Source organism: Mus musculus, chromosome 13 (assembly GCF_000001635.26).
Source record: "Mus musculus strain C57BL/6J chromosome 13, GRCm38.p6 C57BL/6J".
NCBI classification, from domain to species: domain Eukaryota; kingdom Metazoa; phylum Chordata; class Mammalia; order Rodentia; family Muridae; genus Mus; species Mus musculus.
The window spans coordinates 104,411,268-104,437,136 of NC_000079.6; the positions used below are offsets into that span (position 1 = coordinate 104,411,268).

The following is a 25,869-nucleotide window of genomic DNA, read 5'->3' on the forward strand; positions in this document are numbered from 1 at the left end:
TTTCCCACCATTCAGAGTATATAATCTCTTCCTCCCTGACTGCATAGATTTACTCAGCTTTCCTCTTAATAATCCGCAATACAGTCTTAGTAATCTCTCCTGCTTCCTTTATCTTTCTTTAGTATCTCAATTACAATATTTTGGGATGTACTCAACTTTTTCTTTCAAAGCCAGTATTTCCCTAACTTACCAAATGGCACACTTGTCTTTCACACATGCAGCACCAACAGACAAGTTGTAAGATGCTGTTGTGTACTACTTACAAATCTTGAAACAGTTCTGTATTCTTTCCACTTCAATCTTGTCTTTTCAACAAGATTTAAAACTGCACTTGAATAAACTTTTAAGTGGTTGATTTTTTTTTTGATGTGAAAACTTGTATCTACAGTTTAAATTATATATATTTTAAAAATTGATATTTGCTTTAAGAGCAGATTTGGTGCTTGGTAAAACCACTGACAGACAACTTTAGCTCTTGTGAAAATCTTTGAAAATATCTTAGAAAGGAACCAGGGAGCTGGTCTGTTGGTTAAAGGCACGGAGTGTTCTTTGGGAGGACCCAACTCCAATCCCCAGGAGTCAGGTTAGGTGACTTACAATACCCGTAGCTCTCGCTCCAGCTCTGGCACTCATGTGCATGTGCTCTTGTCCCCTTAAACACATAGACATCATTAAAAAAGTTAGTCTTCAAACAGTGGAAAAATCACTTGGAAAAACAATCATTCCTTAATATGTTCATCCCTTTTTTGACTTATATAACCAACTATGAATATGTCTCCATAAAAATCATAATCTTTTGAAACATTGGGAGGGTTTTTGCATTTGATTGTATGGTTCTTGACCATGAACATTGTAAATGACAATGACCTGGCAAATGTGAATATTCCAAAGATCCAAACATTAGCCAAACTATGAAAAGAAGGCCTTGCAAGCATAGCATGACACACTGCACAGCTCATAATAGCTACTTTTTCATCTTTGTTAAAAGTAGGCAGAAGAGAAAGAATATGAAAAGCTTTAAGTTTGGAATTGATGGTATAGTATTTCACTACACTGAGTATATTTTAAGATTTAAAGCTCTTAACATAATCTGAACCTAAGCCACTATTTTCAAATCCGAGGCTTTAGACTTAATATGCTAAAAATTTCAAACCATAATCTATAATAGATGATAGCCATGTAAATATTTGCACACCATGATCTATTATTCTCACACATTTATGTTTATTATTTATTGTTTATGATTAATTAGCAACTATCTACTGTCATTTACTGATCTTGGACACTGTACTGATCTTGGTAGATGTCCAAGGAAAGTTCTAAGAAAAAGTCTTCAAGATTATCTATGACAATGCTTGTAACTCCATTGTCATTTATTCTGTGCTAAGTATTTCCAGTGCTGGGAATGTGTTTTAGCTCCTCCCTGCTCTTACCGAGCATAGATGGTGTGTCCGGATTGGATCTCCAATGCTACCCTCCTCTTGTTTTGCTTTTTCGTGAAATATTTTGTTCTGTATTTAAGGGGAAAGTTTTCTTAGTGTTTCAAGAATTTACAGTTTTTTTTTTAATTCCATAGAATTCTAAAAGATACATCAAATTGTTCTACTGCTAAAACATTCCATGAAATATATTTTGAATCTTTATGGAGTTATATTATCAACAATAGAAGTGAGTACAGGGTGACTGTGGAATTTATAATTTAGATCTAGCTACACTAGAAAGACTTTTCTCTTTAAATTTTTCAGGTAAAAGAAGCACTCCAAACTTTTATAACCAGTTGTTTCCTTACCATTTTCTTAACCCTCTAAAAATATGTGCACATTTGGTACCAATTTAACATTTCATTGTTTGTGAGGTTAAAAGATGAAATTTACATTTTAGTAAGTCCAAACCTCTTTAATTTGAAGGTGCTTGTAGTTGAATCCTAGCGTTTTTCCCAGTTCAACTTATGGTTTTCTCTAGGAAGCATTTGTAGCAATCAGGGTACAAATTACAATTTACAAGCTGAATGTTGTCTTAGTACTCTGTATCTCAGTGCCCTAAAATAAAATCTACAAACCACTATGGCACCTGGACTTCAAATACTGTTACCTAGAGATTTTGTGTTTTACTTTCTTGTCTGGATTCTGTGTGTCTTTGTAAGGTGGAAAGATGGCTGTGTAAAGACACGTGTGAAGTTCCATGGCAACTGCTAGTGCTGTAGTCATTTCTTCTCACCTATAATTTTTAGCTTACAATTTGGATACCTCAATGGAAATCCTTATTGTAAAGTGGTAAAACAAAAGTCAGAAAGACACTCAGAAGTTATAGGGTGACAGTCAGTCAGAAAGACACCCAGAGGTGATAGGGTGACAGTCAGTAAGTACAAATTTCAGGGACACTGTCCCTTGGTTTGGTATTTTACAACAATGGTACCATTTATGATTTTATTTTATTTTAGCCATGCCCTTTGGGTTCCCGAGATTTTCGAGAAAAACAGTGTGCAGACTTTGACAGTATGCCTTTCCGGGGAAAGCATTATAACTGGAAACCCTATACTGGAGGTAATGTATGACCCGGCAGAGCACTCATGCTTGAGAGCTTTGCAAATATGAGAGCGTGTATACACATTCAAACCTTCATAGACATGTTAGTTAGAGTTAGTGTTTGCTAGTCAAAGCAAAAAATAAAAAAAATTCTTATATTATTTTATAATTCTCATATTTTAACTTTCCTATGATAGTATATATGCAACAATTTACAAATTGTTAGAAATTATATTTTAAAAACCAATTCTTTTTAACAAGTTAAAAATCCTAGAAAATACATATTTGTATAAAACTCAAAATATGAGCTCTGCTTGAGACATTCCTGGGTAAATTATAATCATCGATTATTTGCAATTATCCCCTAAAACAAAATATGGCAACATAATTCAGCTCCACTAACTCCAATTGTCTTTTTCTTCTCCTTCTTCTCCTTCTTCTTCTTCTTTTTATATGCACCCATGAGCGCAAGACTTGTGAGGACAATTTGCAGGGTCAGTTTACTCCTTCCACCTTAGTGGGTCTGTGGATTGAACCTAGGTCATCAGGCTTGGACACAGCATCTTTGCCCGTTAAGCTAAATCGATGGCCTCATTTAAATTTTTGTATTGGGTGTGGTTTTTGTTGTTTTGTTTTATTTTTGAGACAGATTTCTCTATGTAGCTCAGGCTTACTTGAAACTCACTCTCCTACCAACTAACCTTCCTGAGTGCTGGGCTTGCAATTATGTGCCACCATGCCTGGCTAGATGAAATGGTTTTCATTGTCTGAAAACATTTTTCATGCTTATTTTGTACATACATCAAAGACTAATATTTGTCATTAAGCAGATGAGGTTTTTACTTTCAAAACATAAACTAAATTTTGTTGTGTGGAATGTTTAGTGTACTATTATATTGAAACACTATTTTATAAAATCCATCTTTAAAATTATATAAGAACAGAGTATTTAAAAGGTTTGGGCTATAACACCTATGTACTCACTGCCAATATTTTACTATTTATCATTTTATTAAATGGATGCATATTCATCTATCTAGCTACTTACTAATCATCCTGATTTCAATGCATTTTAAATTAACCTGTAGCTGTTTTCTTCTGAATGCCTTAGCATGTGTGTCATTGGCTTTCGTTTAGTTATTCGCCCAGCTTTTTCTTCTGCCGTGAGAATATGGACAATATCTTACCTGTGTTTTCTCTGAATTTTACCAGCTGCATATACACAGGAAGCCTGGGTGAGACACAGAATGTTGCCATTACTTCCATAATTACTGCTATGTCTTTACCGCTCCAGATGTGTGACTGCTTTTCATAGACTCAGAGTCTAAAGCAACAGAAACTTACTGCTCACAGCTTTGGCTGGAACCTAAGGTCAGGGTGCCTGCAGGGGTGAGTTCTGGGGAGGACTCTTTTCTGAGTTGCAGACTACCATCTTCCCATTGTAGCTCACATGACACAGAGGAGAGAAGCTCCTGGACACGCATCCTGTTCATAAGGACACAGTTCTCATGGCCCAGCTACTTCCCAAGGACCCCCCTTCAAGTGCCATCATATTGGCCTTAGGATTTGAACATAGAAGTTTGGAGAGGACATAAATGTTTAGTCCCAAAACAGTCTTCATATTTCTTCACAGTCAGTAGTCAAATGTCCATTCCAAAAACCACACATTGCTCATTTTCTTATATAGTTTAGTTATGTCTGTTCAAGAACTTCATATAGTTGAATTATGCCCATTATTCTTTCTGCATGACTTACATCTAAGCTGTGATTTTAAAAAATATTCATCCATATTGTGATATGTAGTCATTCAATCTTTTTATTGTCATGTGGTATTCTGTAGTAATCAGTTTACTTTACCTTCTTTGTGTGTGGATGCCTGGGTTGTTTTAGTTTTCACTTGTCATGCATAAAAAGCTGATGTGAATGCTCTGTTAGGTCTTTATGAACATGTTTCACTTTATCTTGGGGGAATGAACCAGAGTGAAGTGCTACACAATAGCACAGGTGAGATTTGAATTTTCAAAGAAATTGCCAGATTTTTGTCAAAACTGAATATTCATATTACACTCCCGCCAACAACATCTGAAAATTCTCTTTTTTCCAACATCCTAATCAGTATTTGAGGTTTGCATGGAAAGTTAGTTTGCATTTCCAGCTCATTACATTCTTTTTGTGTTCTTTTTCATGTACTTGGACATTTGTGGGGTTTTTTGTCTCTTCCCCCAAATTATTTTTCTTTTTACAGTAATTTTTAATTTTATTGTTTATTTTTATTTAATGTCTATGCTTATGTGGTACAGTATAGTCATTTGAGGAATATAATGATAATATCAGGGTAACTGGCAACACTCATTACTACTTATATGTTATAAGCCTTCAAACTCTTCTCCAATTATTTTGAAGGATATAACAAATTATTGACTATCTTACAGTGCAATGTAGAATAGGAGAACTAATTCCTCCTATTTAGCTGTATTTTTGGCATCTAAAAGTTATCTTTTCTCCATTTCCCTTGCTCGTTTACTTCCTATATTATGGTGACCATTGTTGTTCATTCGGTATGATCAACTTCTTCTCTTTGACAGATGAATAAGAACACAGGGCCTTTGTCTTTGTCCACCTGGCTTATTTGACCCAATCTAATGTACCGGAGTTCCATCAGTGTTGCCACACATGACATTCGTCATTCTTTCCATGGCTAAATAGTATTCCATCTTGTTTACATAGCATAGTAAAAACTCTATTCATCTAATGACAGGCATATTGATTGGCTACATATGTTGGAAATAGAAATTAGTACTGCAATAAATGTTCATGCAGATGTATCTTTGATGTACAATATTAATATTAATATTAATTTCCTATCACTGTTCTATTTCTTATGGTTTGAGGCACTCTCATTTTGTTTTTCATAATGGCTATACTAATTTACATCCATAACCATCATGCTTAAGAGCTCCTGTCTCCACAGCATGTATTTCATACTTTTTACCTTCTTAAAAATGTCTGTTGCACCGGGCGTGGTGGTGCGCGCCTTTAATCCCAGCACTTGGGAGGCAGAGGCAGGTGGATTTTTGAGTTCCAGGACAGCCAGGGCTACACAGAAAAACCCTGTCTTGAAACCCCCCCCCCCAAAAAAAAATTCTGTTGCAACTGAGATGAGATAGAATCTCTGTAAAAGGTGAGAGATATCTAGTCTTTTGTCCATTTTTTTAAACAAGGATATTTGACCATTTGTTTTGTTTGAAATGGGTCTTGCTATGTAAGCTAGGCTGACATTACACTCATGATCCTCCTACCTCATCCTTACAAGTGCTGGAAATACCATGTCACCATGCCACCTTGTCAATTTATCATTGGTTTTGGTTTTGGTTTGGTTTTGTGTTTGCAACAAGGTCTTGCTTTGTAGCCTACAGGCCTGCATCATATAATTTAAATGTATTCCCCTGTATGTGTATGTCTGTTTATATGAAATGTCTCTTTCTAGCTTTTTATGTACATCTGTATGTATCATTACTAGTGATGGAGTTTCTTGTTAGGTGCATTTTTCTAAATCTTTTTTTTAATCCATTCAGCTATATTAAGTCTTTTGATTAGGAATATTAGATCATATTCATTCATGATCATTATTGATGAATAAGGGCTTGATTCAGTCATTTAGTTGAGTACTTTGTGATCATGTGGCATATTCTTTCTTTTGCTATTTGCTTTGTGGTGTGATAGTTTTGATTCCCTTCCCAGCTTTATGTCTGCACCTTACTGGTGAGCTTTATTCTTTGATGCATTCTTCGTGATGGCAGCTGTCATTCTTCTGCGTCCACATTGAGGGCATCTTTAGGAATTTTATTTACTAGCATTAGGATCAGCTAATACCATGCATTCTCTATGAATGTTCTGTGTGTGTGTAATCCTGATGTATTTTCTACAGCTATTGGTTACAGTGTTTTTGCACATATCCATGAGAGCAGATTGCTTGAGAGTGGAGTTTATCTTTTTTATTCTTTCAAATTCTTTTCTGCAATAGTTCTACCAACTACTGAAAAGAGGTATGTTAAACCCATGCTTATTATATGGCTCTGCTTCTTCTCTAGGCTTTATTTTACATGTACTTGATATATTTCCTTGTACACATTCAAGATGTTTGTATTAGAATGTCTGAAATTACTCAGATTTAATAATTGCTGTTTATATAATTGTTGCATAGTGTGTTAGCTCTAAATTTGTAATGAGATATAACTTAGACTAATTGGTTGATAAACTCCTTTATTAAAGGAATCACCTCTAGTTCTCTCTTTTAAAAAGTTATTTGTTTCAGTATGTGTGTATATATGTATGTGAAAGTATCGTTATGTGCATGTAGTGGCTCTTCTGTGGAGGTCAGAGAACAACATTTAGTGAGTCAGTTCTGTTTTTCTACTGGGAGTTCAAAGGGTCACACACAGGTCACCAGGAAAGAAACACTTACTCATTGACCCATATCTCTGGCTCTTCAATTCTTTCTTTAATGAATAATTAGGCCTCCTTTTCCATTAGCTTGATTGAGTAATAATTAGTGAATTGTTATAGGCTAATATGATGTTTTTATGAATGAATTCAACGTGAAATAATTATAAGTGTACTAACATAAAACCAGTTCACATAGTTCTTCCTTTTTATGTGTGATGGCCTAAGACCCTAGGTAGATTTTATGTGTATGGAAAAAATTTCAAGTATACACATATAACTACTAACTACAGTATTTCCATAATTTCTCTTAAAGCTATAAGTTTTTACCCTTTGACAAAAATCTCCCTATTTCTTTCATCACAGTCAGTCTCTGATAATTACCTTTCTCCCTTCCACGTTTCCAAACTTGACCTTTTTTAGATTCTACTTAGGAGAGATCATGTAAGATTTGTCTTTCTATAGTGGCCTATTTTGCTTATCTTAATGTTTTCTTAAATTCTTCAATTTGTCTCAAAACTTAGGAAGACTGATTTTTGTGTATGCATGTAGTATATTTGTGTCTGAGTACATATTGTGTCTGTTTGTGTATCTCGCCATTTCTGTATCTAGTTATCAACATTCAACGTGTCTTTATATTATGGCTTTTGTGAAATAATACAATAGTAAATATGAGAATGTAACAAAAGCTTTGAGATAGTGATTTTATTTTCTTTGAAGATTTACTCAGGAGTCAAATTGTTAGGATATAATATAGTGCTGGGTTTTTTTTTTTTTTTTAAGAACCTTTCTGCTTTCCGTTATGGCTGTACCATCTGACATTCTTGGAAATGGTGTATAAGGAATACCTTTTCTCAAAATTCTTGCCCCATCTCATAGTGTGGCTTTTAACCAATGCTTTCCTAGTAGTTGTGAGATAATATCTCACTGTGGTTTTGGCTAGCATTTCTCTAGTGCTTAATGGTTTGAGAGGGGACACACTTTCCCAAGTACCTATGGGCTATATGCAACTCTTCTTGAGGAAAATGTCTATTTGATACAATTGGCCATTTCTTTTTTTTTTTTAAGATTTATTTATTTACTTTATGCATATGAGTACACCATTGCTCTTTTCAGACACAACAGAAGAGGGCATCAGATCCCATTACAGATGGTTGTGAGCCACCATGTGGTTGCTGGGAACTGAACTCAGGACCTCTGGAAGAGCAGTAGGTGCTCTTAACCACTAAGCCATGCCTCCAGCCCCCAACGGGCTATTTCTTAACTGGGTTATTTCTTGTGTTTACTAAATTTTTCTTGTTCTTTATATATTTGGAGTATTGACCCTTACTGCACATATGCTTTACAAATATGTTTTAGCGTTCCACAGATTATCCTTTTATTCAAAGAATTTCTTTCTGGGTTTTAAAAAGTGTTTTAATTTTATACAGCCCCAGTTGTTTACTTTGGCATCTATTGCCTATACTATAGGTGTCATTTCTAAAAATCCACTGCAAAACCAATGTCATGGGATGTTATCCCAGTTCTCTTCTGATTGCTTAATAGCTTTGGCTCTCATGTGTAAGTCTTTAATTCATTTTGGACAGTTTAGTATGTGGTGTCTGATAAGACTATGACTTCATTTTTTTCCATGTGAATTCTGGTTTTCTTTACATGACCTATTCAAGATTACCCTTATATATCCTTATATATCCTTGGCAGATTTGTTGAGGATCACTTGCTTTGTATGCATGGATTTATTCCACAAATCTCTGTTTTCTTTCATTGTTACACTGCCTGTGCTAGAAATCACCACACTACTCTGATTTATAGAGTTATGAAATACAATGTGAAATCAGCAAGTGTGATTCTTCCAGCTTTACTCCTTTTCATATTTTTTAATTTTATTTTTTTTTTTTACTTATTCACTTTATATCCCGCTCAACTGCCCCCTCCCAATCATCCCCTTCCACAATTCTTCCCCTATCCCCTTTTCCTCTGAGCAGATGGGGCCCCTCTGCATATTCCCCAACCCTGAAACTTCAAGTCTCTGCAAGGCTAGGCAATTCCTTTCCCACTGAGACCAGACAAGGCATCCCAGCTAGAAGAACATATCCCATGGACAGGCAATAGCTTTTAGACCAGCCCTATTCCAGTTGTTCAGGGCCCAATGGTGGTCAAGCTCCACATCTGCTACACATGAACACAGAGCCTAGGTCCAGCCTGTATATGGTCTTTAAGGGTCCACATTATTGACTCTGTTGGTCTTCCTGTGGAGGTCCTATCACTTTTCGGGGCCACAATCCCTCTTCCTATTCTTCTGTAAAAGTCCCCAAGCTCCATCCACTGTTTAGCTGTGGGTGTCTGCATCTGTCTGGGTCAGCTGCTGGGTAGAGCTTCTCAGAGAACAACATGCTTCTGCCTGTAAACATAACAGAGTATCATTAGTATAGCATATGATAGTATGTCATATATGATATACAACAGTATATCATAGTGTGCTTGCCTATGGGATGGGTCTCAAATTGGGCAGGTTATTGGTTGACTATTCTCACAGTCTCTGTTCCCTCCTCCATGCCTTCATTAGTTGTAGACAGTATAAATTTTGCTCAAGATTTCTGTGGCTATTCAGTGTCTTTTGTGATTCTGTAAGAGTTCTGGGATTTTTTTTTCCCTATTGTTTCTCACAGGATTTTTGTACAGTCTTCAGGGTTCTGTAATCAGGGTTTTACTTTCAGTTAGGATGCCTTTTACTCCTCTGCTTTCCTGGCTTGTACTTGTAGTAGTGTGTCCACTAGCAGGATTGGAAATAGGCAGCCTTCTTTTCTCCTGGAGGTTAGAAGAAAGGCCGTGAACTTTTCTCACTTCTGTACTATGTTAGCCATGGGTTTATCATAATGGCCTTTAATGTGTTAAAATGCATTCCTTCTGTTCCTAATTTAGAATTTTCATAATGAAAAGTTGGTTGAATTTTTGTCATTTTTTTCTGTATCTATTTGAATGGTCATTTAAGTTTTTTGTCCTTTCCTTTTTAGTAGTAGTGTGGTAGATTTATTGATTTGTATTCTTGGACCAAACATTTAAGTGTAAGTCATACTTAATCATGGTGGCCAGAAAAAGATGCTAGATACTATTCTGATCTTATTTTTCTTTGTTTGTTTGTATCCTAAAATATTATATACCTTAAAGACTGTTTTGTATGCACTTGAAAGATACTTTTTAATATATTGAATGGAGTATCCTGTGCATGTTGTGATCATTTTGTCTACAAAAGCTTTTGCTTTATGAGTTTCATGAAATATTTTATTACTAGTAAAATTGATTTATATAATAGATTACATGAAATATTTTGATGATGATGATGATGATATATTTTAAGCTAACCATAATCTAAATTTGGTCACATAAAAAATTTATACATTTTAATTCTCTTGACTTTTGTTTATAATACCACATGTCTTTTTTTTAATTAGATATTTTCATTTATATTTCAAATGCTATCCTCAAAGTCCCCAATACCCTCCCCTCACCCTGCTCCCCAACCCATCCATTCCCTCTTCCTGGCCCTAGCATTCCCCTGTGCTGGGGCATATAATCTTCGCAAGACCAAGGGACTCTCCTCCCATTGATGGCCTACTAGGCCATTCTCTGCTTCATATTCAACTAGAGACAGAGGCAATGGAGGGGATGGGGTACTGGTTAGAACATAGTTGCCCCTCCTGTAGGGTTACAATCCCTTTTAGCTCCTTGGGAACATTCTCTAGCTTCTTCATTGGGGACCCTGTTTTCAATCCAATAGATGACTGAGCATTCACTTCTGTGTTTGCCAGGCACTGGCATAGACTCACAAAAGACAGCTATATCACGTAAGCTATATCCTGTAAGCAAAATCTTGCTGGCATATGCAGTAGTGTCTGGATTTGGTAGTTGTTTATGGGATGGATCCCTGGGTGGGGCAGTCTCTGGATGGTCCTTCCTTCTGTCTCAGCTCCAAACTTTGTCTCTGTAACTCCTTTCATGGGTATTTTGTTCCCCATTCTAAGAAGGAACAAAGTATTTCCATTTTGGTCTTCCTTCTTCTTGAGCTTCATGTGTTTTGCAAATTGTATCTTGGATATTCTAAGTTTCTGGGCTAATATCCACTTATCAGTGAGTGCATACCATTTCTGATTCAGTTACCTCACTCAGGATGATATCCTCCAGATCCATCCATTTGCCTAAGAATTTCATGAATTCAGTGTTTTTAATAGCTGAGTAGTACTCCATTGTGTAAATTTACCACATTTTCTGTATCGATTCCTCTGTTGAGGGACATCTGGGTTCTTTCCAGCTTCTGGCTATTATAAATAAGGTTGCTATGAACATAGTGGAGCATGTGTCCTTATTACAAGTTGGAACATTTTCTGGGTATATGCCCAGGAGAAGTATTGTGGGATCCTCCGGTAGTACTATGTCCAATTTTCTGAGGAACCAGACTGATTTCCAGAGTGGTTATACGAGCTTGCATCTGAATGTTTGATCTTATCCATTCTGACTGGTGTGAGGTGGAATCTCAGGGTTGTTTTGATTTGCATTTCCCTGATGAAAAAGGATGTTGAACATTTCTTTAGGTTTTCTCTGCCATTTGATATTCCTCCGTTAAGAATTCTCTGTTTAGCTCTGTTCCTCACTTTTTAATAGAGTTATTTGTGTGGCCATCCAGCTGCTAAAGGACGAACAGTGTTTACTTGAATGGAGGGCTGGAAATGAAAAGGGCAGGGACCAAGAGAAGAACACAGTCAAGTCAAAGTTTTGATCAACGCATAAAGTTTAATATTTAGCATAGTGTATACAAAGGAAAAAAAAACACAAAACCTATCTCTTATTTTAGCTGGAGTATGTTGTAGAGTAATGTCAGTGTGGCAGCCAAATCAGCAAAGTTTCCATGGGAGCTTGTAACTGTAGCCAAGGCAGATATCTTTATCTAGGCCAATAATGCCTGTCATGGCAAATGTTTAAGGTCTGTTTGAACTCAAATATGGCCAGTTGTGCAAACTGTTTAGTGCTGTGGAGGTTATTATATTTGGTTCTCTGGAGTCTAACTTCTTGAGTTCTTTGTATATATTGGATATTAGCCCTCTATCAGATGTAGGATTGGTAAAGACCTTTTCCCAGTCTGTTGGTTGCTGTTTTGTTCTATTGACAGTGCCCTTTGCCTTACAGAAGCTTTGCAATTTTATGAGGTCCCGTTTGTCAATTGTTGATCTTAGAGCATAAGCCATTGGTGTTCTGTTCAGGAAAACTTCCCCTGTGCCCATGTAGTCAAGGCTCTTCTATACTTTCTTTTCTATTAGTTTAAGTGTATCTGCCTTTAAGTGGAGGTCCACTTGGACTTGAGCTTTGTACAAGGAAATAAGAATGGATCGATTTTCATTGTTCTACATGCTAACCGCCAGTTGAACCAGCATCATTTGTTGAAAATGCTGTCTTTTTTCCACTGGATGGTTTTAACTCCTTTGTCAAAGATCAAATGACCATAGGTATGTGGGTTCATTTCTGAGTCTTCAGTTCTATTCCATTGATCTACCTGCCTGTTCCTATACCAATACCATGCAGTTTTTATCACTATTGTTCTGTAGTACAGCTTGAGGTCAGGCATGGTGATTCCCCCCAGAGGTTCTTTTATTGTTGAGAATAGTTTTCCCTATCTTGGGTTTTTGGTTATTCCAAATTAATTTAAGAATTGCTATTTCTAACTTTATGAAGAATTTAGTTGGAAGTTTGATGAGGATTGCATTGAATCTGTAGACTGCTTTTGGGAAGACGGCCATTTTTATTTTATTAATCCTGCCAATCTATGAGCATGGGAGATCTTTCCATCTTCTGAGACCTTCTTCGATTTCTTTCTTCAGAGACTTGAAGTTCTTGTCATACAGATCTTTCACTTGTTTGGTTAGGGTCACATCAAGATATTTTATATTATTTGTAACTATTGTGAAGGGTGTCATTTCCCTAATTTTTTCTCAGCCTGTTTGTTTATGCTTTGAGTAGAGGAAGGCTACTGATTTGTTGGAGTTAATTTTATATCCAGTCACTTGCTGAAGTTGTTTATCAGCTGTAGGAGTTCTCTGGTGGAATTTTTGGGGTCACTGAAGTATACTATCCTATCATCTGCAAATAGTGATATTTTGCCTTCTTCCTTTCCAATTTGTATCCCTTTGACCTCCTTTTGTTGTTTAATTGAAGATATTTACTGGTCCTTTAATTTAGGCTCTCTTCTATATCTATTATCCTTACGTTTGGTCTTCTCATTGTGTCCTGGATTTCCTGGATGTTTGGGTTAGGATCTTTTTTAATTTTGCATTTTCTTTGTTGTGTCAATGTTTTCTATGGTATCTTCTGCACTTGAGATTCTCTCATCTATCTCTTGTATTCTATTGGTGATGTTTGTACTTATGTCTCTTGATCTCTTTTTTAGGTTTTCTAGCTCCAGGGTTGTTTCCCTTTGTTATTTCTTTACTGTTTCTATTTCCATTTTTAGATCCTGGATGGTTTTGTTTAATTCCGTCACCTTTTCCTCTTATTCTTTAAGGGATTTTTCTGTTTCCTTTTTAAGGGCTTCTACCTGTTTACCTGTGTTCTCCTGTATGTCTTTGAGGAAGTCATTTATGTCCTTCTTAAAGTCCTCTATCAGCATCATGAGTTGTGATCTTTAAATCCAAATCTTGCTTTTCGGGTGTGTTGTGGTATCCAAGACTTACTGTGGTGGGAGGACTGGGTTCTGATGATGCCAAATAGCCTTGGTTTCTGTTGCTTAGGTTCTTGTGCTTGCCTCTAGCCAACTGGTTATCTCTGGTGTTAGTTGGTCTTGCTGTCTCTGACTAGAGCTTGTCCCTCCTGCGGGCCTGTGGGCCTGTGATTTTAGGTGTGTCAGTATTCCTGGGGAGACTAGCTTTCTCTGGGTGGGATTTGTGATCGGAGGGCTGTGGGAAAGCCTTACTCTAGGGTGTACATGGAGATCAAAAGGGTCCTGTCCCCAGTTGCTCTGTGGTTCCTGTGCCCTGTGCATTCCTGGTGGGTACCTCTTTGGACAGTAATTCGAGCAAAAGTGGTGGTCTCACCTGTGGGCCTAGAAGTGAGAGCACTCCTGAGAGACCAGGTTCTCTCCATGCAGGATTCCTGTGCAGAGAGGGCTGTGAGATAGTCTTAGCTCCAGGATGTAGATGGAAATTAGAAGGCGAATATTTTTACAGTGCTGATTTGGTGATAAATTGCTTAGGTTTTTTGCATATGTTGAAATACATTTATTTCACACTTGATTTTGAAAGATAACTTTCTAGAATGAATAATTTTGGTTGACAGTTAATAGAGTTTGAAAAATTTCTGGATTTTAGGGCTTCTGCTGAGATGTTTGATAGTGTGTATTTGAATGCTTTTGCCTTTGCAATTGAGGTAAAATTTTTTTCTAACCAGTTCTAATAGTTTATTTAATAGTTTTAGCATCTTCACTACAATATATTGTGGAAAGACTCTTCTCTGGTCATTTACATTTAGTGTTCCAAGTGACTCTAGATCTTAAATGTTCATTTCTTTCCCCAGAACTGAAGAAATTTTAAATATAATTTTATTAAATAGGTTTTCTGTAACTTAAACTTTTATCTTGGCTCCTTAGCCACATATATTCTTAGGTTTAGTCCCTTAATCATGTGCCTCGGTCTTCAGATATTGCAGACATACATCTCTTTATTTCTTGATCTTGGTGATAGTATATAGTATAAAATCATGATATACTTGCATTGCTATGATTTTTGTCTATTTTTCTACATCAAACTTAAAAATAAACATGTCTGGGTCATCAAATAGCTCAGCCACCAAGCCAAATGACTTGAGTTTGATCCCTAGGATCCATATTTTAAAAAGAGAGAAACGATACCCATGACTCTGACCTACAAATAAATATACACACTCACAAATACATAATCTTTATTTATAGATTAATATATTTGTGTGTATGTCTCTCTATATATACGTATAGATATGAGATACACATTTCCAAGACATTAAAATGGTCATTATTTCATGTTTCTCATAAATCATACTATATATTGCTTCATCTACTAAAATCTAATATTATATTTCACATTTGTATTCTCTTACTAAGCTAATAAGAAATACATATATTTAATGGCATTGTTAATTTTTAATTTTAATTTTGTTATTGACTTGCTGACTTCATATAAAATTAGTTCCCTGACCCTTGGAGTATGATGTTTATATGACTTATACAGATTTAGTTTTGTTTTAACAGTGTGTACCCCTGCTTGATTGACATAGCAGAGTTCTTGTATGGGATTTAGCAGAATCTATAACATAATTCTCATTTGTTCTAAAAGTTATTTTTCATATCTCCTAGAATTTTATTAGCTCATTTAAAAAAAAAAAGCATTACCCCTTTCATACTTTTAAAAAAATTCAGTGATTTCCATTGTGATTCTTTTGACCTAAAATCTATTGTATTATGTAGTGGGTACACCTGAATGACTTAAAGCACAAAGCAGCCCAGCAGGCACTGTTTTATGTTGTGTATGCTATAAAAATAAACACAGTATTTAAAAAGGATTGTGGTCTAAAATATGCACTCAGAGACTGTGTACATAAATTGTAAATTTGATAAGAATAACATTGAATCATTCTTCCTTAGAAGAACCACTCCACTCTTTTCTTCTGTTTTATTTGTCTAGGTGGGGTAAAACCTTGTGCATTAAATTGCCTGGCTGAAGGCTATAATTTCTACACAGAGCGAGCTCCTGCTGTGATAGATGGGACACAGTGCAATGCAGACTCACTGGATATCTGTATCAATGGAGAATGCAAGGTGGCTCAGATTTTACTTCTCTGTTGGGGGTCTTGTCTTGTCTCAGATAGTAGCTTGTGCTGGGTTCTATGTTCAGTTTTCTTAAAGCCACATTTTAGATAAATTGAATTACAGTAAAGAACAACAATATAGCACATACATGTACATACATGCATGCACCTACCAAAATGACTCATTTATATAATAAAATCAAGCAAAGCTGATTTCTTCTGTAATTTTAATTATATTTATAATAATTTTCAAGAATTTATATTTATAATATTTTTGTATTATAATATTTTTGTATTTTTGAATTTGTATTATTCTCCTGCTCTGTTTATAAAGACTATAATAGAAAAAATGGGCTAAGAATTTGACTCTTCTTCATGTGGCTACCATATGTTCTTATTGGAAGGCTTTATGTATTTCATAGTGTAATTATTTTCTCAAACTGTGAAATAGCTGTGTTCCACCTACTTTATCTCCTTTTAAAGAACTATGATGGTTTTCATTACACAGTCAGTCTTATTAAACCATTTACTTTAGCATTAGCCAGAAGACTTGGACAGGGTCGGGATCAAATCCATGGATCTTGTCGTAATAAGAAAAGCCACAAAACCACTGTTCTCATAACTTATTTTGCTTGTTTTACTTTGAAGAGAAACACATTAGTAAGTGATACAAACTGAGAAAGAAGAGATAAAATCAGTGTGTTGCTTACCTTCATAATTTGCAGATTCCTTTTGATAACATGCTTCTAGATCTGATGTTCCAGTTAATGTGTGTGTGTGTGTGTGTGTGTGTGTGTGTGTAAACAGAAAAAAGAGAGATTTGTGTTTATGTGTGTTTGTCTAGCACTTTATCTTCTCAAAGAAAATATATTTTATGACAGTTTTTAAATGACAAGATATAATTCTAGGTTTTATTTGGGGGAAATTTTCAGATGTATAAATTCAGGCACCAAAATATATCATATGCATGTTAAAAATCCATATTTTAATAATTAAATACAACATTAAAAGGTAAAATCTTAGCTTCTTAAGTCAAACGCTTACATCTCCCTTGTTTATGCCAATTTCATTCCCAAACTAGAAACAGATATTTGGTTTGGTTTTTTGGTTTTTTGGTTTTTCTTTTTTAAAGCTTACTCAGGTGTGAACATTATAATTAGCAGCTAGCACTAACAATGGGCTGGAAAAGGCCATGATTTAGGATGGGCAGACAATTACAATCCCACAGAGGATGCGCTCAGTAGGACCTCTCTGTTATATCCCTGTAGAGGATGCGCTGAGTAGGACTCTCTCTGTTATATCCCTGCAGAGGAGGAACTCAGTAGGACTCTCTTTTATAGCCCCACAGAGGAGGAGCTCAGTAGTGTCCACTCTGTTAGAGCCCTGTAGGAGACCATGAGTCATTTTTTCCTAGTTCTTGAATTACTTTACTGGGAGTAAAAGGAAGAGTCTGTTAACTAATAAATAACAATATTCTAAAACATTAGAACATGGTATCTGTCAATGAAAGAGAAGTATAAGTTAGAAATAGTTATATTTATAGGAAATCCATTTTTTTGTAAGTTTAAGTATTTAGAAATGTTAACTACGGGCTGGAGAGATGGCTCAGTGGTTAAGAAATGTTAACTAAAGAGAGAATGACAATAGATGGAAAAGTATTTCCTATTTTGATTTCCTTTACTGGAAATACAAGTAAATAACTAAGTTATATGTATTTGATTAGTTATGGTTCCAGAAATTTCCCTTTTTGACACACTGAATATTCTCTATTTTCAGCACGTAGGTTGTGATAATATTTTGGGATCTGATGCTAGGGAAGATAGGTGCCGAGTCTGTGGTGGGGATGGAAGCACCTGTGATGCCATTGAAGGGTTCTTCAATGACTCATTGCCCAGAGGAGGTGAGTACAGAAAGAATTCTTCCTCTGGTGGACTGCAGTGATAAAGACTCTTGCTTTTCCTTTCCTCCCTACTGAAAGCTTCCTGTAGGTAGGCCAGACGTATCTTTTCCCCAGATATTGGTCCTTTCAGTCTGGTACATGTTAAATGTAGCTTCATAAAGTTATCTTAATGTTATTTGACTTAGCCTTTGGGGAGAACAGTTTGTTGAAGATTGAAAATAAGGTTTTGACCATGCAAGGCCAATATTCTTCCATTTCGCGTTTGACACCTCAGCCCTACACTTTTTGATAGTGTCCTAATGAAATTACCCTGTAGGGCTTGAATCTCCAGGCATAGGTGGTTCTGGTTTCTCCGCCTCGTTGGGTAGCTATGACTGTGAGTGATACTGCCACTTCCAACTTTCCATGCTTCTTTGAACTGGGATAACCCATACAGCATTAGTGTGAGGAGAATGTGTTGAGAAAAGGTGAACCAATATTACACATGCTAAGGCTGCAAAATATATTGAGATGATTTTAGACCAAAAAAAAAAAAATTAGGCCTAGGTAGGCAGGTCTCTATGAGTTCATGGCCAGCTTGGTCTACAAAGTGAGTTCTAGACCCAAGGACTATGTAGTCATAGTCTTATTTCAAGCTCCCTCCCACCACTCCCAATTAAACTTTTTTCTCTAAAATGTCTTCATAGACACACTGGAAATTTGTTTTTATTGTGCAGTTATGGAGTACAAAGTCACAGGAGGAACCAAAGCACTGAGAGCACTGCTGATATTAGATGCTGCGCTCCCATTTTCTAGTTAGCTGCTTATTGCTGGCGGTCTTCTGTATTCCAGGTTATATGGAAGTGGTTCAGATACCAAGAGGCTCTGTTCATATTGAAGTAAGAGAAGTTTCCATGTCAAAAAATTACATTGGTAAGTTATTTTGCTAGATTTTTTTAAATTAGTGATATGAAAGGCATAATACTGAAAGAAAGATGTTCCAAGTTGCAGCCATACACATAAAAAATATTAAGCAGAAAAATTAGAGGATTATAGTTACATTTTGACATGTTAATTATTTGATTTTTAATTCAATATTATTAAAGTATAGCTTACATATAATGGAATACATAATAACCATATAGTTTGAATATTATTAATAATTATATAAATGCTACAACCAAGGTAGAAAACATGTCTTTGATTGTAAACCTTATTCCCTTTTGTAGTTAAATTGCCTTCAATCCTCTTTGGAGTTTAATTCTGTTAGTCCCAACCTTGGTCTCAGGCAAACTTTGATCTGTTTTTAACTTATGTTTTATTTCTCATGTGAGTGTGGTGTGTATGTGTATATATATACATTATCATAATTAATAATTCTAATATTAAAATATTAATATAATATTTAATGATGATGAATATTTGAAACATAGTCTTTTACTATTGTGAATAATGCTTCCGTGTGTATGTGTATTTGTGAGTGTGTCTGTGTGTCTGTGCCTATGTGTCTGTGTGTCTTGTGTGTTCCGGAACATGTGCACCTTTGTTTATTCATGTGAAGACCAGAGGTAAACACTGGGTGTCATGCTTCGGCAGCCTTTCACTTTGTTTTTGAGATCGGAACTTTAACTGAGACCTGGGGCTTGCAGGTTAGTCTACACTGGCTGGCTACTGAACCCAAGAAACCCATCTATTTCTTCCTCCCCCAACTGGGTTTACAGGCACACACCACTGGCCCTGACTTTTTTAAATGAGTGTTCTAAGGATCAACCTCGGGTCTTTATGCTTACAATGCAAACACTTTCCCAACTAAAGTATTTCCCACCCCTGGTTAAAGTTGAACATTCATAAGCAAACTTTTTGTGAACATGTAGGTTTTTTGTTTGTTTGGTTGGTTGGTTTTTGGATTTTGGTTGTTTTTTGTTTGTGTGTGGGTTGTTTTTTTTTTTTTTTTTTTTTTGCAGTTTTTGTGATTTTATTTTAATCACAAAACATGCACACAAGCTATCTATTCATTTTCTTCGCTGCGTAGCCAGGCATGGTAGATTGGTGACTCTGATGGCCAGATGTGCTGCTCTTTCTAGTTGGCTTTTCGGTTCTTAGAGGACACATTGTGAGCAATCTCAGCACAGTAAGATTTGTTGCACATCAGCAGCACCTCCAGCTCCTTGACATTGTGGACCAGGAGCTTGCGGAAGCCGCTGGGCAGCATGTGCTTGGTTTTCTTGTTGCTCCCATAACCGATGTTGGGCATCAGGATCTGGCCCTTGAACCTTCTCCGCACCTGTTGTCGATGCCTCTGGGTTTCTGCCAGTTTCGCTTTATTTTCACATATCGGTCTGACTGGTGTCTGATGAACTTCTTGGTCCTCTTTTTGAGGATCTTGGACTTCACCAGAGGCCGGAGGGCAGCCATGATGCTGCAAAACAGATGGCAGCCACCTCGTAGGCAGCGCCGAGGAAGAAGACGCGAACATGTATTTTTATTCCTCCTGGATAAATTCCTAGAAGAAACTGATCTTCTTTAACTTTTTAAGAAATTAAACTTTTTAATTTAACTTTCAACTTTTCAAGAAATTATCATGACAATGGCAATGAATGCCTGAAATCCCATTACTTTGGGAGGCAGAGGCAGGAGGATCCGGAGTTCAAGGTCATCCTCAGATGCATGGTAAATTCCAGGCCACCTGGGTTACAAGAGACCCTGGAGAAAGAAAGAGAAGAGGGGCAGAGACAGAGAGATAGGGAGGGATAGACAGACAGACAGAGAGGGAAAGAGAGAGATTGCAAAAGTACAATCATTAGAGGAAAGAAAATGGTTGTTTATTAGAATATTAAAAACAGAGATATCATATGACCCAGCAATTCTACTTCTGAGTATAGATTATAAATTAAAATACTCACCACTTCAAAGATATTACTATACTACATGTTCATTACAGAATTGCCCACAAAACCCCTGATATGCAAATAACCTAAGTGTGTGTTAAGGAATGAAAGAATAAGACAATCATGTTATATTTTTGTGAGGAATATTCCTCAGCCTTAAAAATAAAACAAAGAAAGATAGCTCAGTAGTTAAAATCATGTACTGCTCTTGGAGAAGACATGAATTCAGGTCTCAACACCTTTGTAGGACAGCTCACTACTGCCTGTAACTCCACCTCCATGGGATTGGACACTTTCTTCTTGAGTCTGGGGCACTATACTACATACATAGACACACATATATACACATAATTAAAAATGAAAAAGAAATATGGCTATTTAAACAAGACCTGACAAACTGACACAGATGAAAGAATTCATGCAGAGCCTCACCCTTAGATTAAGAGCTACAAGTGATAAAAGCTGCTGAGAGAGGGAGAATTTACTTTTCTCACAGATGGATACACTGAGTGATCATCTAATCCAACCCTAAGAAATATACATATAAGCAACACTAAACAGACTCCTCAGGTTGCAGTGTGTGTGTGTGTATTATTATCAAACAATAGTAACTAAATAATAAGAGGTTATGAATTTGAAAGGGAGTGGGGGACATACATGGGAGGGGTTAGTGGGAAGAAGGGAAAATTATATTTTACTTTTAAAAATTGAAAAAAAGAAAAATAAAGAAAGATAAAACAAGAAAATCCTACTATCTATGACAACATGAACAAAACCAAAAGACATTTTGCAAATTGACATAAACCAGATACAGACATAGACATGACAACATTTATATGTACACTTTAAAAATATACATCTCATAGGAACAAAATAGAAAAGAGGTTGGTTACAGTAGGTCTTATTGGAGTCTGATAGGTTAAAGAGATGCTGATCAACAAGTTTAAACTTTCAGTTAAATAACTAAATCCTGCAGTTATATGTGATAAGAATGCATTGTTATGTGACACTGTTCATGAGGAAATGTGAACAAACATCTATTCACTGGAGATAGGGAAGTGAAGACAGACTGAAGCTGGACACTCCCAAAGTCAATGTCCCTTGTAGGTTCCTTGTAGGCTCCTGGATGAGTTACTTACAAGAGCAGCGATTACTCACACGGTTGCCTCACCAAGTCCAGCCCAGCATAGATGACAGTCCCCAAAGGCTGGGAACCTGGAGGACACTGCAGTCTGCAGGCAGCTCAGTAGGTTGAACAGGATCCTTTCCAGGTAGACCAGTTTGTCTTTATTTGTCAAGGAAATCTGCTTTTTTGAGGATACTTGGCTGGTCTCTGCTTCTTCTAGGGGACTAGTCTTCACTGTGACTCACCTGAGGATGACTCAGAAGTCTTTATGGCTTATGCGGTCTTGAGGAAATAGAACTACTCAGTTTCATGGACTTCTTGAGCTGTTTTGATGTGTTTACTTCCAGAGTTTTTAGCTCCCCTTAGAACACCTATTGTTTCAACTTCCTGGAAAGTTTTAATCTCAGGAAATTTCTACACAATTATATGCTTGAAATTTACTAACATAACAGTCATCTTGACACACATAAAAAGCAACTAGGTAGTGGGTATTTTACAGAGTATGTCAGGTCATCACATTGCAAACAAAATTCTTCAACTTTTTGGTTACCTAAGATACCTTTGATAAAAAAGAAATATATGGTTGTATTCTAAAGTGGATGCATGCTATTCAGAAGAGACCTGTTTTCATATTCTTGTCAATATTTGGTAACACATTCTTTAACCACATGATAATAATTTGTTTTACTTTATTTTGTGAAGTCTCACTCTGTAGCCCTGGCTGTTCTGGAGCTTACTATGTAGATCAGACTGTCCTAGAAAAGAGACTCACCTGTCTCTGCTTCTTAGGTGCTGAGATTAATGGTGTGCAACACCACACCAGGCTGAACACCTTCATTCATGAAGTGTCTAACAAACATTTTAGCTATTTTTAACCTTTGGGTTTTTGTTTTTGTTTTGGTTTGTTTGTTTGTTTTGAGACCAAGACTAGTTATGTTTCCCAGGTTAATATGAACATTGCTGTGTAGCCTAAGCTGACCTGAAATTATGGTCCTCCTACCTCAGGTAAAAGTGTACTTGAAACTCTTATGGTTTGTATTCATGTTCTTTTTTTTTTTTTTTTTTTGTTCATTATTTATTTATTAACTCAAAATTGTCTACTATCTGAGCCACTTGCCACATGTGATTTTTTGAGTAGTTAATGTGTGGCTAGTCTGAATTGAGATAAAAAAGCAAAAGCAAAAACAACAAAACCTAGAAACTATAAAATATCTTTTGTGTTCATACACTTTATAGAAAAAAAAAGAGAATGTTGAAATACCTTCACTTTTTTATGTTCTATCTTAGAAATGTGTGTTGTAAGGTTGTAAGCATTCTCTTCAGCATTCTTCAATAAGTGGTGGTTTTTGTCCATACTGCTGTAGTGAGAACAAGAAATGACAGCTTTAAGGGATTCTAGGCGTACCTCAGAGGTAGAGTAGATGTCTACTATGCACAGAACCCTCAGCTGAATTTACAGCATCAAAAAGCAAAAATAAAACAAAGACTAGTTTTCACTTTTACATAAAACATAGCCCATTTCAATTAGTTTTAGTTTTCATACACTGTGTAAAGGAAGGTTTTAGATTCTGTCTTTTTCCTGTAGCGATAGTGACCTTCTGCAGCGTCACATGTGAGAAGTGTGTCATTTTCTCAATTGGATTACAGTGCTCTCTTTGTTAGGCATCAGCTGAATACATGGCTCAATTTGTTGTCTGTATTCCTGATTTTGGTCTATGTGTTTATCCTTAAATCAAAGCCATACTATATTGGATAGTGGAAACTTTCAGTCAGGACTGAAATTTCCAGGCATTAAATCTTTAAATTTGTGCTTATTTTTTCAAATTAATTTTTGCTTTTTTACTTGAATTATAAGAATTAATTAATATCTTAAATATATTTTAGCACTGCCTCTTAAATACACTTGTATTTTTTTTAGCCTTCTTTAGGCTACTTTTGTTATATTTTATTATATAAGTTTTGTATATTTTCTGATATTAGTATTCATGATGTTTTGAGCAGTCAGTGGTAGATTCACATCTAGATCTTGCACATGCTAGGCATGCCCTCTACCAGTGAGCTATATCACCATTTCTTTATTTTCTGCTTTGCAATGACACCGTAATGCTATCAATTTTAATTTTTATTTTCCAATTTTAATTATTATAATTATGTAACTCAGGTTTTTTTATTTTTAAAGATAATTTTTATTATTTTTTTAATATTTACTATTTTTAATTTTGTGTATGTATGTTTGTCTGTGTGTGGGTATGTGCATGTGAATACAGATGCCTATGGCATCAGATCCTCTAGAATTAAAGTTATATATGGATGTGAGCCAATCTGCATGGATGCTGGGAACTGCACCTAGGTTCTCTATAAGAGTAATATTTTCTCTTAACCAAATCTTTTCAGTCCTCAACTCATTTTTTTTATTCTTCCCTTATATTTTGAGACCTAGTTATAATTATTTGCTCATTTTTATAGTGGTTTTATAAATTTGTGGTTTCTGGCTTTTCTTTTTCTTTCTTTCCTTTCTTTTTTCTTTCTTTCTTTTCTTTTTTTTATACAAAATGTATTTTTATTTTATTCTTTCCCAGTTCCTAACTCCTGTCAGACCTGTCCCAATTTCTTTTTTACTTATTTGGATAATTTATTTATTTACATTTCAAATGTTATCCCCTTTCCCGATTTCCCCTCTGGAAACCCCTTACCCTGCTTCTATGAGGGTGCTCCCCCACCCACCTACCCATCCACCTCATGGACCAAGAATTGCTCTACACTGGGGCATCAAGCCTTCACTGGACCAAGGGCCTCCCCTCCCATCGATGTCAGATAAGGCTCCTTCAGCTCCTTCCTCTAAGTCCTCCATTGGGGTGCTTGTGCTCAGTTCCATGGTTGACTGCGAGCATCCAATCTGTGTGGGTCACTATTTGGCAGAGCCTCTCAGCAGACAGCTGTATCAGTCTGCTGTCAGCAAGTACTTCTTGGCATCAGCAATAGTGTCTGGGTTTGGTGTCTGCGTATGGGGTGGATTCCAAGGTGGAACAGTCTATGGATGGCCTTTCTTTCAGTCTCTACTCCACTCTTTGTACCTGTATTTCCTTTAGACAGTAGCAATTCTGGGCTAAAATTTTGGAGATGGGTGGTTGGCCTCCTCCCTCAACCAGAGGACCATGTAGAACCTCTGGATACAGTCTCAACAGGTTCTCCCTCCCCTTTCTGGGGTATTTTAGCTAATGTAATCCCTGTGGGGTCCTGGGAGGCTCTTACTTTCCAGGCATCTGGGACGTTCTGATTGCTACCCAAAGTTCCCCATCGGCCATTGCTATATACCTCTGTTTAATTTCCTGACCCTCTGTACATCGCCTCCATCTCCTCCCATATGTGATTCTTCCCCTCTTTTCCCCCTGCCCCTCCTCTCTTCCTCCCAAGTCCCTCCCACCCTATATTTCCCATGATTATTTTGTTCCCCCTTCTAAGTAGGACTGAAGCATCCACTCTTTGGTCTTCCTTCCTTTACAGCTTCATGTGGTTTGTAAGTTATATCGTGGGTATTCCACGTTCTTTGACTAATATCGACTTATAAGTGAGTACATACCATGTATATTCTTTTGTGAGTAAATTATTTCACTAAGGATATTTTCTAGATCAATCCATTTGCCTGGGAATTTCATGAAGTCATTGTTTTTAATAGCTGAGTAGTATTCCATTGTGTAAAATGTACCACATTTTCTGTATCCATTCCTCTGTTTCGGGACATCTGAGTTGTTTCCAGCTTTTGGCTGTTATGAATATGGCTGCTATGAACATCGTGCAGCATGTGTCCTTATTAAATGGTAGAGCAGCGTCTGGGTATATGCCCAGGAGTGGTATAGCTGGGTCCTCAGTTAGTACTATGTCCAATTTTTTGAGTCACTGCCAGACTGATTTCCAGAATGGTTGTACCAGCTTGCAATCTCACCAGCAATGGAGGAGTGCTCCTCTTTCTCCACATCCTCTCGAGCATCTGCTGTCACCAGAGTTTTTGATCTTAGCCATTTTGACTAGTGTGATGTGGAATCTCAGGGTCATTTTGATTTGCATTTCCCTGATGACTTAAGGATGATGAACAGTTTTTAAGGTGCTTCTCAGCCATTTGCTATTCCTCAGTTGAGAATTCTTTGTTTAGCTCTGTACCCCATTTTTAATAGGGTTATTTGGTTC

The 25,869-nt window shown here is 36.4% G+C and overlaps 1 protein-coding gene and 1 pseudogene across 9 annotated transcripts in view; one reads left to right on the forward strand and one right to left on the reverse strand.

Moving 5' to 3' along the window:
• Adamts6 (a disintegrin-like and metallopeptidase (reprolysin type) with thrombospondin type 1 motif, 6) overlaps positions 1-25,869 on the forward strand; it is a 210,178-nt gene that overhangs the window by 124,750 nt on the left and 59,559 nt on the right. For 8 of the 9 annotated variants that reach the window (XR_003950407.1, XM_006517516.2, XM_030247122.1 and 5 more), the window contains 4 exons: positions 2,441-2,543; positions 15,668-15,801; positions 17,568-17,691; positions 18,523-18,603. Coding sequence is in view for 7 of the 9 variants with exons in the window: in XM_006517516.2 (XP_006517579.1) it covers positions 2,441-2,543; positions 15,668-15,801; positions 17,568-17,691; positions 18,523-18,603 (442 nt within the window). In the remaining 2 variants the exon portion in view is untranslated. The remainder of the gene's footprint in view (positions 1-2,440; positions 2,544-15,667; positions 15,802-17,567; positions 17,692-18,522; positions 18,604-25,869) is intronic. The other variant, NR_136938.1, reaches the window with a different exon arrangement.
• Gm8680 lies at positions 19,664-20,100 on the reverse strand (annotated as a pseudogene).